The sequence below is a fragment of the Myotis myotis genome, unplaced genomic scaffold, assembly GCF_014108235.1.
Source record: "Myotis myotis isolate mMyoMyo1 unplaced genomic scaffold, mMyoMyo1.p scaffold_m19_p_3, whole genome shotgun sequence".
In the NCBI taxonomy this organism is placed as follows: Eukaryota; Metazoa; Chordata; class Mammalia; order Chiroptera; family Vespertilionidae; genus Myotis; species Myotis myotis.
The window spans coordinates 194,665,665-194,679,417 of NW_023416335.1; the positions used below are offsets into that span (position 1 = coordinate 194,665,665).

General features: G+C 39.3%; 2 protein-coding genes across 2 annotated transcripts in view; one reads left to right on the forward strand and one right to left on the reverse strand.

Moving 5' to 3' along the window:
• The first annotated feature begins 5,540 nt into the window (after positions 1–5,540).
• Positions 5,541–11,766, forward strand: SNRPF (small nuclear ribonucleoprotein polypeptide F). The gene is made up of 4 exons (XM_036300038.1): positions 5,541–5,688; positions 7,554–7,679; positions 10,970–11,034; positions 11,638–11,766. Exons 1-4 carry the CDS (start codon positions 5,686–5,688, stop codon positions 11,702–11,704), a joined length of 261 nt encoding a protein of 86 aa, XP_036155931.1. The 5' UTR covers positions 5,541–5,685; the 3' UTR covers positions 11,705–11,766.
• Positions 11,767–12,420: 654 nt separating this feature from the next.
• CCDC38 (coiled-coil domain containing 38) overlaps positions 12,421–13,753 on the reverse strand; it is a 38,481-nt gene continuing 37,148 nt past the window's right edge. Inside the window, exon 16 of the mRNA XM_036300036.1 lies at positions 12,421–12,764. Coding sequence (XP_036155929.1) covers positions 12,651–12,764 — 114 coding nt within the window. The 3' untranslated portion in view covers positions 12,421–12,650. The remainder of the gene's footprint in view (positions 12,765–13,753) is intronic.

The window sequence follows — 13,753 nt, forward strand, 5'->3', positions numbered from 1 at the left end:
GTCACCCGCAGAGGGAGGCAACCGGTGGCGGGGGAGGGGAGGGCAGCACCACACAGATGGCAAGCAGTGACAGGGGCAGGGGCAGGGCCAGCTGCAGGCAGTTGGGGGAAGGAAAGCCCCCATAGGCCCTGTTTCCAGCCAGGCCTAGGGACCCTACCCAAGGGGTACCAGATTGTGAGAGGGCGCAGGCTGGGCTGAGGGACACACACACACACACACACACACACACACCCTCTGGTGCATGAAATTCATGCACTGGGCCTCTAGTTTTAATATATTTCTCTCTAGAAAAAAAAAAGGAAGACAGGAGAGCATATATATATATGTATATATATGTATATACATATATATACATATATATATTCACATACATACAAATTAGGAATGTGATATAACCAGATGCATAGAGGAAATAAATAGGAGAATACTTATTACTTTATAAAAATAAATTAAAACAATACATGAATATGGGTCTGGACCCCAGCAAGAAAAATCTCACACTATAGCAGGGAAGTTATTTAACAATCAGTAACCCAGCACCTACTCTGTGCTAGGCACTGTTCTGTGTGCAGGGGCTGCAAAGATGAATAAGCACACCATGGTCCCTGTGTTCAAGAAGCTTCCAGTTGAGTCAAGACACACAAATAATGATACAGACTGTTCTGCAACATGTTAACTGCTATCCCAGAGGTAGGAAAAAAGTGCTGTCAGAACCTGACAAAAGAGTGGTGCCATGGGAGTCTGGGAAGGGCTCATATTGAATGTATTATTTGGGCTGGCTCTAGGAAGATAGGCAGAGAAGGAAGAGAAAGGCATTCCATGCAGAGGGAACAGCATGTGCAAAGGCAATATGCTATGCATAATCTGTATGTTGACTTCATTAAATCCTCTCTAAAAACAATGCAAATAGATAGTATGCTGCTTTTGAGAGAAGGCAGTAGTTCTTAGTATCATCCTTTCCTTCTTCCATCATGACAAAAACTGCTGATAGTTCACATTAAAATGGTAGGGGTATCTGGCAGAAATCTACCAAGATTGATTCTTCCTTAATCAGTTGTCATTTGTCTTCTAAGCAAGTTATGCCATTTGTCTTCTAGGTAAGTTATTATGAAGACTATCAGTAAAACGTAAAGATGAGGATAAGCAATATATTCATTTACTGCCGGGAGCTGGTCCATGCTTGCTGTTTCAAGGGACCTGGCATATATGGCATACTGTTCTTAATATGTTTGCTCACCTTCTTGGCACTATGTGTTTTAAACAAGGTCTCTGAGAAAGGTTGTTTCCCCAGGTAGGGATTTTCCCCTGAAGTTAGGGAGGGAATAAAACCTCTTAGCTAGTGCCAGGTGGGTAATTAATCACTTTAACTACGAACAATCATGCTTAAGCTACATAATCTTTACTCCCTGGAGTGGAGATAAGAAACGCCCTAACCTTTGTAATAGAGATTGATAGGATTGAATCAACTGGTATAAATACAGATGTAATAAGACAGTAAGACACAGAACTTAGAATACAGAACTTAGAACACAGAACTTAGAACACAGAACTAAGAAGACAGAACCTACACAGAACTAGAGACAGAAGAACTTCGCTGGAGAGAACATGGCAAAAGATCCTGGACTGAACCTGACTACAGAAATGGGCAAGAGAACCTGACTAGAACCTGGTGACTGAACCTGGCTGGAGAACCTGGACAGAACCTGGCTGGAGAACCTAGCAAGAGAACATGGACACAGAACCTGGCTGGAGATCTGAAGCAGAACCTCTCTGGAGATCCAGACCAGAACTTGGCTGGAGATCCTGGCTGGAGATCCTGGCTAAGCTGCTGATCAACTGAACGCTGTCTCCGTGTCCTTCCTTCTTCGCCGACTCCGTCTACACCTTTGGGGAACCCCTGGACCTGCTGGGGTTGGACCCCAGCAATTTACCAGTTGGCAGGGGGCTGAGAATCTGTCCATTCAGAATCAGCCAGGGCGGGGCGGGGGGGGGGGGGGGTCATAGGAAAAGGTCTATTTAAGCAAGCCTATGAAGGACAACTACTCAAAAGAGGAGGTAGTGCCAGGCCTGTGCGGTTCAGCAGCTGAGCCTTGACCCAGGTCGACAGGTTAAGGCACATGGTTGGGTTGCAGGCTCAATCCCCAGTAGGGGGTCATGCAGGAGGCAGCCCAACAATGATGTTTCTCTCTCATTGGTGTTTTTATCGCTCTCCCTTCCTCTCTCTCTAAAACTCAATAAAAACATATTTAAATAAAAATAAGAGGTGGTAGGTTTGTAAGAAGCTAAGTCTTCCTCTAAAGTCCCAGGAGCTAGCTGCTTATGTGTCCTCTGCTTATAGACAGAGAATGAAGTAGAGCATAGCAGACATTCTGATATGAGTGATCTTAATTTTGACCACTCACCAAAGCCTGATTCAGAGACTGACAGATGAATCTGATACTATACAGAAGGTCATGTGTATGGGTAATTAAGTCGACAGTCACATCTCTCAAAATAATTCACTCTCAGTCTTCAGTATAGGAATTTCACTATCTTACTGAGGCTATGAACTATGTGTGGAAGTAAGATGCTTTGTTTGTTTTCCCTGAGGTTCTTACAGTTTGGATTAGAAGAGCTAAAGGAGCAAAGTCTGGAGAAAGACAGATCCTGACTTAAAGGTATATTCCTTGTGGCACTCTGAGCAAGTTACTTAGCAACTCTAGCTAATAATACCTACTTCACAACATTGTTGTAAGGATTAACCAGTTATAGTTTTCCTTCTTAATTTATCACATTTTTAATTGCTCTACTGTACTCTGAGAATCAAGATACAAGTGTTAACATCACTGAAAAATCTCACTTTACACTGTATGCTTTTAAAATAATTATATTTTACTGCATAGTATTCTCAACATACACGGAAAACTGAAAGGTTTAATCTACAAGAAGCTTACTGTTGCCCAAACTGAAAAGTAATTTATATGTATTAATAATAATAAATTATAACTAATCTGTAATTGAAAGCATAGTTACAATGGAAATGATATTCTTTATTTTAATCTTCATTTTTTCGTTATTAATTTAAAATATCAGAGAATCTATAATAATAAAAGCATAATATGCTAATTAGACCAGACATCCTTCCGTACGAAGCCACAGTGGCGGGAGCCGAGGCAGAGGAGGCAGAAGCGGCAGAGGCCCCCACCCCTTGCACGAATTTCATGCATCGAGCCTCTAGTAATAGTATATTGAAGCTAGAAAGTCCCATAAAATAATCTGTTTCAATCCCTTAATTTGACTAGTGCAAAACTAAGGCCTGGAGAGGTCCAGGGACTTGACCAAATATATGGTACCAAGTGTAATGTTTAAAATGTTTTGTTTTCAGAATTGCAGCAGCTACAATTAGCATAGCCTGATAACTGCTAGAACTTAGTATGAATAAACCTGACTATGACTTCTGGCCACTCCACGATGTCCTCTCCTCAACAGCCACTCAGCTCTGGCATCTTTTATGGAGTCAATCGATCTCATATTTGGTCTTCCTCTTTTCCTGCTGCCTTCTATTTTCCCAGCATTATTGTCTTTTCTGAAGAGCCCTGCCTTCCATTATGTGCCTGAAGTAGGGCAGCTTCAGTTTTGTTATTTTTGCCTCCAGTAATGTTTCAGATTTAATTTGCTTTAGGATCCATATGAGATTAATATTTAACATAAGGAGAAAAACCAACTTTGAACACAACCATTTTAATGTAGATTACAGTAATGTTTTGTTTTCCTTCACTGAAATAACAGCTAAAAAATAAGTCTTCAAAAGTATATCTAAAAAATAAGTCTTCTCCAAGTACCATGTGATTTCACTTATATGTGAAATCTAATGAACAAAATAAACTAACAAAATAGAAACAGACTCATAGATACAGAGAACAGACTGACAGCTGTCAGAGGGGAGGGGGATTGGAGGACTGGGTATAAAAATAAAGGGATTAAGCAAAACAAACAAACAAAAAAACCTATCACAAAAAAACAAAACAAAACACCCCTCATAGACACAGACAACAGTATGGTGATTACTAGAGGAAAAGGGGTGGGGAGGTAGAAGGGGATAGAGGGGCGATAAATGGTGACATAAGGAGACTTGACTTGGGGTGGTGAATACACAGATGATGTATTATAGAACTGTACAATTGGAACCTATATAATTTTATTAACCAATGTCACCCCAATAAATTCAATGAAAAAAATTAGAAAATAAGTTCTAAATAAAACTTCTAAAGCTTTTGAAAGTTAGCATCATAAAGTAGGAAAAGCAAAGAATTTTCAGGTTGAAACCCAGCTTGGCCCTGCACAAGTTACCTGCTCAGCTCATTTCTCATCTCAGAAATGGGGCTGTGACTACTAAATGGGCCTGTGTAGGAAGATTTCCATTGTAACAACTATGAAGGAGCCTGGCACATGGGAGGAAGGCCAAATCTGTACAAAAGCTAAATATCCATTAAATGGTTTTGGAACTAAGGGGAAAAAACCACTGAACTTGGGGGTAAAAAATAATTCCAACTCTTTGGCATAAACCACGCCCAAAATTGCTGTATTTTGTCAGCATTCTCCAACATTTGCAGGGACAACATTAAAGTTATAGTTAACATCTACAGAGCCCTTACATGGCCAACCACAGCCCTAACCTCTCCTCATTAATTATTTAATCCCCAGAAAGCTGTGGCTAGTTTATCAGGCCACGTACAGCTGAGGAAACAAAGCCTTAGGAAGTTAAGAAACTGCCCGATGCTATCCTCACGCGATGGACAGAGGTTCTGAGTTCAGGCTGCCTCCAGGCTTCCCCACTTCTCCACAAGGCCTCAATACACAACATCTAAACTTAAAGCCCAAATTCATCTTAGCGCTGCAAGAACAAAACCAAAAAACAGTACTACTAAAAGTGTGTTTTCTCCAAGAACTGCATTAGGCATTCCAGATCTGAGCGAGCTGAAAGTCTGAACTGGGGAAGAACAAGTGGGATTCTGACCAATAACACCATTGCGCTCTCAAGGATAGTCAGGGCGAGTGTAAAGATCCCCCACGTCCTTAGTTTATAAATCCTGTTCACGAAAAAGGGCCCGCACCAGGTCTCTGCTGGCGATGCAAAAGACACAGAGGGACAGGGAGCTCACCGCACCATATTCTAGTCTCCGTAGGACCTCATCTGAAATATATTCTGTACTTGACTTTGTTTGGTGCGTTTCACCTCCCTTAGTCTTGCTTCTCCCACATTTTTTTAAGTGGGTCGAAGTGAGCATTACAGAATGGCGAACAGTCAGGTAGAAGGGGACGATGGCAGAGGAGCCCCCAGATCACAGAATCTGAGGGAAAATGAAGAAGGAACTGGAGAGCCCCGAACTCGTTCTTCAGAAACCCCGCCGGCCTCACTACCGTCGCAGTCTCACAGGGGGCTCCCTGCGAGTCGAGGCGCGGAAGGCTCCAAAGCGTGCAGCATCGCTGGTTGCTAGGATACACTGCTCACCATCTCCTCCAATCAGCACATACCTCTTTGCGTCCAATCATAGGAGCGGAAGAGCAGTAGTCGGAGGTAAAAGGTCACGCTGCTTTTGGGCGGCCATTTCTCGCGGTCCGAGCTGGGATAGGCGCTCCAGGCACCAGGGACGGACAAGAGCTGGGTCGGCGGCGAGTAGCCTTCCGCATTTGCTCGTCGTCGCGATGGTAAGGAGGAAAGAGAAGGGATGGCGTCTCCAGAGAGACGGGGAGAGAGAGCGCGCGCGCGCGGGGGCTCCGCGTCGCTGGGCCTGGTGGTTGATTCGCGCCTTTCCCATTCATCCGCGTGAGGCGCTGCGCGGGCGGGCGGCAGCCCTTTCTTGGCGGCTCCGGGGTCTGAGGCGCGCGCCCCTCCCGCTGCCTCCCGCTGCCCAGGAGTGCCCCCGCCCCCTTCCCCTCGGCTTCGTTTTGAATCCGAGCCCGAGATATCCTCGCTGGCTGGGGCCGCAGGGTCGGGGTGAGGACGAGGAGGTGTCTCCCGTCCCACTTGGAAATGAAAGCCCGCTTCCATTCCATGCTGCTGGGACTCGCAGCGCTCTGAACACAGGCTTCGGAGCATTCCTTTGTTCATTTAACGAATATTTACCGAGTGCCTGCCACCTGCTGTGCTCGGCGGTAGGACGATGAGGTGAAAAGCACTGATGCCGACCTTGGTCTGGGTTAAGTCTATCGGGCGTGGGAGACAGACGTTAATCAAACAACAGAAATATATAGAATTACAAATAATCCGTGCTAAGAAGGAGGCAAGCCGGCTGCTGGAAGGGGGCGCGCGGGTACCTTGGCAGAACGGTCAGGGAGAGCATCCCCGGAAGGGGAGGGGTTTAGCCTGGAACCTAAATGACGGGAAACGCAGCCCCTTAACGAGCTGGAGGGAGCGCGTGCCGAGCCCAGGAAACGGGAGCATTGATTGGCCCTGAGGCCGGAAGTAAGGCTCGTCCCCTTGGAGGCATGAACAGAACGCCAGTTTCTTGCATGAATGGTGGTTATGACTCTTAACTCTAACGGTTAGAGTCAGGCTTGACTCTCAGGCCACATGGGGAGGTCTGGATTCTATTCCAACTGCAGTTGGGAGCCATTGAAGCCTTTTAAGCAGAAACATGATGTGATAAAAAAAATAACAGTTGCTGTGTGGATAATAAGTTGGAGAAAGACAAGAGTGGAAACTGGAGACTCATTGGGAGGTGATTGCAGCAGTCCCCTTGTCCCTAGGTAACTCTGAATGTGCTTTTTTTTTCTTTTAAAGAAAAAAGGTTTAGTAGCTAAGCTTCTTGGTTCTTTGGGCTGATGGGTAAGCAGATGGAGGAAAACAGTGTGTGATTATTAGGGATACTACTGCTTTGCTGAATAAACAAACATTAAGTGATAGCTCACATGTAAGAGACACTGACGTCAAGCAAGACCCAGTCCTCGTTGCTAGGATTCGAGCAAAAGACTGTCTAGTGCCCCTGCTTCCCTCTGTAGTCGCATATTGGGAGTTAGTCTGACAGCACTGAATTGTTGGTTGCTTCATTCTTCCCTGCTTGTTCCATAGGTAGTCTCCTCTGCCTAGAACAGCTGTTTTTTTCCCCTTGGGAATCTATCGCATCCTTTGAAATGGGAGCATTGCTTATTTCAGGCAACCTTTCCTTTTCTCTTAACACTGGATTGGGTTGGTCCCTTGTACGTAGCATATCTCCTCGTACAACCTTGCAATAGTCTATTTGTATGTGTTTTGCCCTTCTCCCTCCTACTGTGAGCTTGAGGACAGGGACTGTCACCTGCATTTTTTTTTTAACTGCCTTTGCCTTTGTTTCTTTGTAACCTGGAACAGTGAGTGATGTTTAATAGCTATTAAGTGTTTCCTAAGGAAATAGTGAATACTTGTATACATTTTGATGGTTGAAGAGGAAATTGGCTAACTGGGTATTTAAATATTTTTGATGCTCTTTAACAAATAAAAGTGATGCCATAAAAATTAGTGATTTGGTAACAGAGTAGGTGGCGGGCACTGAGCTCTGGAAAATAATTGAGTTCTTTTTTTGTTCTTTGTGCAGAGTTTGCCCCTCAATCCCAAACCTTTCCTTAACGGATTAACAGGAAAGCCAGTAATGGTGAAACTTAAGTGGGGAATGGAGTACAAAGGCTACCTGGTATCTGTAGATGGCTATATGAACATGCAGGTAAGCTAAAGAATTATTAAAATCACTAAATTGCATTTCTTTTTCTTCACCTTATTCCTCTAAGGTTTAGTGTGACGTATGAGAATGCAGTTAAATTGATAAAGCAAAAATTCAGGGGAAAAAGCCAAGATCAGGGAGGATGTGATGAACTGCGTATGAGACATGTTAAACCAAAATACAGCCCCAGATTTGACCCTAGTTGTTAAAAGTAAGAAGAGCTTGGACATTTGATTCCTATTGCCAGAAGGGGAAAACACAAATTTGTAGAAAAACAAAAACCTTTCTCAGCACTTAACTCTGAAAAGATTTTTTCAAGTAAAATTCTTACTTAAAAAAAAAATTTTTTTTTTTATTTCAGAGAGGAAGGGAGAGGGAGAGAGAGATGGAAACATGAATGATGAGAGAGAATCATTGCTTGGCTGCCTCCTGCATGCCCCCTACTGGGGATCGAGCCCACAACCTTGCTATGTGCCCTTGACCGGAATCGAACCTGGGACCCTTCAGTCCACAGGCTGATGCTCTATCCACTGAGCTAAACCAGTTAGGGCAAATTCTTAAGTTTTTAATGAATGCTGAAAGTACAACATCAGAGAAATTCCATAAAAGGATTTCTTGAGGGAAAAGACATAACAGCCAAGTGAATTGATCAGCTGACTGCATGTTTGTTACATTAGCTTCTGTGAATATTTCTGTGAACTTTTAAAAAATTGTGATAACAAAATGTGCCACTTTCACCATTTTCAAGTGTATGACTCAATCCCACAGTGAAATCCATACCCATTAAAAAATACAGTAATTCCCCATTTCCGCTGTCTCCAGTCCCTTGGTAAATACTATTCTTTCTGTCTCTCTATTAAAGGTACCTCATATAAATGGAATCCTACAAATTTGTCCTTTTGGCTTATAGCATAATATTTTCAAAGCTCATTCATGGTGTAGCATGTATCAGAATTTATTTTTATGGAAGTAATATTTCATTATATGTATACTCTGCATTTTAATCTATTCTGTTGGACATTTGGATTATTTCCCCATTTTGACTAGTGTGACTGATGCAGTGAACATGGCTATACAAATATCTGCTTGAGTCTGTTTTTAGTTATATATCAGAAATGTAATTGCTGGATCATACAGTAATTCTTTGTATAATTTCTTGAGGAACAGCCATACTATTTTCTACCTGAACAGATGATGCTCATGTCCCCAAGATTTATATAGAGTATGGTTTGGTCTGGAAAATTCCCTAAGCAGTAATCAGTTTGGCCTTTGCCCTCTTGCAATCTGGGACCCCTCAGGGGATGTCAAGAGAGCTGGTTTAAGACCGATCGTTGCAGGCCAGGCCGAGGGACCCCACCAGTGCACAAATTCATGCACCGGGCCTCTAGTATCTCAATAAAAGAAGGGAGTAAAGAATACCCACCAAATATTTGGTTTTAAAAGTAATGTAACTTTATTCAACAATAAAGAATAATTTTTTTTAAAAGTAATATAACTTCCTAGTGAACTTGCCAGTTTTGAAGTAACGTAACTACATTGATGATGCCTTTGAGTTTGTGCTCTTAGCACATATTTATTGAGTGCCCATTATATGGATTGTGATTTTTAAAAATTAAAAGTAAAGTTTATTACCTGTATGTAGAAGAAAGCTAAACATTTTGATCTAAAATTAGAGTAGTATAGTTCCCTAACTATAAAGGTTACTTTTTCAAAACTTTTAAATGTTGAACATTTAACAGTTGAAACATGAAGGCAATATCAGACCTCAAGTCTCCACAAATCCCTGTATAAAATATTTTATCACATAGTAGGTATGTAACCCACAAGCCAGAATAGTAAAGAAAATGTTGCATTTAAATACTTATGAATGAGTATCAAATCCCAGTTCCTAAAGTGTTTTGGATCAAAATAAAGTATAGTTGTTATAATACTTAGCTTTAGGCTTATAAAATAGTGATTTTATATCTATCTAGCTACCTAGGGTGTCCCAAAAAACATGTAATACACACCTTAACAGCTGATAGCTCAATTGATGTTTCTTTTCAGCCAGACTAAGCTTTGAACAAAGGAAATTCATCCTAAAATGCTACTGGAAGTTTGAAAATGTAGTTGAAGTACAAACACTGCCTTTATAATTCTTCAAAGTGTGTCTCCCAAAAATGTATACACACTTTAACAGCTGATAACTCACTTAATTTTCACTCCTTTTCAGGTTTAACTGATTTGAAATAATGAGTGAAGCCAAATTAAGCTTTGAACAAAGAAAATTTATCCGCTAGACTTTTTTATGGGGATACATAAAAGAGAGTTTATGGTACAAAACTGGCAACAGTTGGCGAATTAAGGGTGCACAGATACCCAACAAAATGATTCTTAGTGCTTGCTATTCCATTCCTTTGCATTATCAGCAGTAACTGGACCAGAACGGTTATCAGTTTGAAAGCAGGAGATGACAAAACAAATTATTCATGTCTGGAGATTTTTTCATTTTGAAAATGAACTGTATGTTAATAAACACTGACTTTATAATCATTCAAAGTGTGTGTACATTTTTTAGGACACACATATGTGTGTGTGTGTATATATTTATGTATAGATATATATACATACACACACACACACACATATGCCTTAGAGTGGTCATGATGAATCTAGTAAGCATCTGTCACTATACAGAGTTATTGTGATATTGATTATATTCCCTGTGCTATAGATTATATCCTAGTGATTACTTTATAACTGGAAGCTTGTAAGGTTACTCTATTGTCTAACCTCCTTTTTAAGAACATGTTTTCCTGTTTTTTAGCACGTAATTAAAAAAAATTCTTCAAGACTTTGGTTTGGTTGATGACTAATATGAAAGTATTTTAGCCATAACTTTTGTACATCCATTAGGTTCCTCAATATGATACTATAGTATAAAGTTAGTATTCCAAGAGAAGTTAATTTCTGCTTTGGAAAACTTTAGTCAACTTATTCATAATTTGGGAGATTTCCTTCCTTGACATGTTATTCTAATGTCTACTAGAAAGAAATATTACACAACTGAGAGATTTTAAAAAAACTATGTTGAAATAATTTTTACTATATATTCTACATACATCAATGTTAACTTTTACCTAATATTTATATGAAACCATATGTACTACAATAGTAATAGAAAACTAATATTAATTATAGATAAATATGAGTTGATATAAAAAGGTCTCAGTTAACAAGTTCTCTCACCGGTATTAGGTGTGCCTTAGCTATTTTCCTTCTGTATCATTACTATATTTTCTTTTTATTTAAAGCTTGCAAACACAGAAGAATACATAGATGGAGCCTTGTCTGGACACCTGGGTGAAGTTTTAATAAGGTAACAAAGCAGTAGTAGTATATGTAAGGAATTACTGGTGAACATTAGAAATAATCTGTTTAAAAAAACTAATTTAGTGCCTCAGTTTCAGAATTACTTTTTAAAAACGCTATTAATTTACCAAATTATTCTACAACTAGACTTCAAGAGTCTGAAATTGTTAAACTTGTCAAAGATTTAAGTATTTTGGAGCTATTCATCCTTAAGATGTTTCTAGTATTGATATTAAACTTTCTGGTTTTAGCTGTAACCTTTTTTAGTGGTTTTAATTAAAAGAGCTTGGTTTTTAATTGTAGTTGGGTCTGGCTGCTGCTAGGATTTTTAGTTAAACTCATTTTCTAGAACTAGCTTTATACCTTCAAATTCTAGTCATTCCCTTTGGAAGATCATAAAGATACCATTTTATAACAACCACATGGTGAGAAAATAAGTGCCATGTGCTTTGTAAAAAATCAGTGGTAAAACTTTAAAAAGAGAAAGGAAAAAATGCTATATTATAAATTTAGCAGTTAGTATTTTTGTAATGAAAAAAATCTAATTATAAATCAGATATTACATTGTTTCCAGTTGGAACAACAAAATGAACTGTTTCTCTGTTTACAGGTGTAATAATGTCCTTTATATCAGGGGTGTTGAAGAAGAGGAAGAAGATGGAGAAATGAGAGAATAGCATCTTTTGTGGGAAATTTCTTTTTATATATATTTCTAGACAATAAAAATTTGTTTTTTCAACGTGACTTGTGAACTATTACATGCAAAACTCAATATTGAAACAACTGAAAAATTATTTACAGAAGGAAGGCTTTAAAAGCTATCCAATTTCATTGAAGTTGGTTTTCTTTCGTAAGCCCAGTGTTCTTACTTTTTTCTACAAAGGAGAGTTATTTATATGCTTTATAAATGTTTATGAAGATGAATTACAGCCCTTTTCTTGTACTTATATATTAACTGAGACCTTTTAAAAGCAACTGCTTCTTTTAAAGTTTTTTGAGCCATTTTTTTACATGTATACAGTGAACTATTTTCTTTGTATCAATATATATATATATATATTTTTACTTAGTAATAGACAAATTACAGTGTACGCTTAAATAGTATACACATATAGCTAAAATGAAACATCAACAAAAATGAAAACGATTGTGGATAATACAGCACAACAGAAATTGTGAACTGACATTTAGGTTGAAGACAGTTGGGTTTGTTCGTTTAAGAGGATTAAGTTTCTGAACAGTACTCCTTAATATGAATTAAAATCCAGTCTCACAATTATGTTCTGAGACATAACCTCAAAGTCTTATGTCAGAGGATACCACTATTGCGGTTTAATGGTCATTAACCGTATAATTACATCAATAAAATAACTTTGGATGTGTATCCCCAACTTGGACAAATCGAAGTATAGGTGTATAATGTTTAGAATAATACATAGGCAATGGATAATAAAAAGCCTTCAACAAAAGGAAATAACTCCCCATTTCCAATCCTATAACCTTTGGAACAAGGGCATGTCTAAATCACATTGATTAGGCAAGCATATGGGGCAGAATATTGCCATTACTGTAAACCAGAATCTTTAAAATATGCCTAAAACATTTTGGCCTTACTGCTTCTATTCAAGTGAAAAAATACTCTTCCTCTATTGATTTTACTCTTGTATCCTTGACTAAAAGTAGTCGATGTTTGCTATCAGATAATGGTTTTGAACGACAGACAAGTTTTCTTCCCAGCTGAAACAAAAGAAATAATATTCTTTAGAATAATCTTTTTCCATTGAAGTATAAGTAAAATACTAATATTAACTTGATTTTTCCAAGGAATAATACGGCTTAAAATAGTAAATAGTCAATTACATAGGGATTGATTTTTAAACATTCGTGAAATGGAGGCTCTTGGAGGTGTTCCCACCAGGATAGGCTTAGGGATATCCTTAGTTTCATACCTACTCATTTTCTCTGGGGCATATACTCAATTATATCATCTTTAGTCTTTCCTCTGTAAACTTTTTGGTTTTGCTTTGACAGCTGAATTTGTATCAAATAGATGACAAAACTATGATATTCTATTGGACTTGAGATTTGATGAGGCATCTCTATTGTGTCTCAAAAGGAACACTATCCCTATGTGAGACTGTCCTTTGCATTGCAGAATGTTTGACATTCCTGGCCCCAGTGAACTAAATGACAGTAGAGTTCCTCCCCATAATTATAGCAACAAAAATGCCCTTAGGGGAACGGAACCTCTGAATTCCTTTCCTAAAGTCAGAATTTTTTATCTGAGAAAATTTCCCGTGATGAAGTATCCCAACTGGGTAAGAACTATCACAGGTTTTCATACATTGTCAGTTTATCAAATCACCATTTTTATTTTCTATTTTCTTCCCAGGTTTAGTTTTCATTCTAATTTTTAGTCTGTTTACAAGCATTTGTTGAGTATCCCCTGTGTGCTAGGCAATAGAGATACAGAGGTCATAAAACTCATTCATGGTCTAGATCAGGGGTGGGCAAACTTTTTGACTCGAGGGCCACAATGGGTTCTTAAACTGGACCGGAGGGCCGGAACAAAAGCATGGATGGAGTGTTTGTGTGAACTAATATAAATTCAAAGTAAACATCATTACATAAAAGGGTACGGTCTTTTTTTTTTTTTTTAGTTTTATTCATTTCAAACGGGCCGGATTCGGCCCGCGGGCCGTAGTTTGCCCACGGCTGGTCTAGAA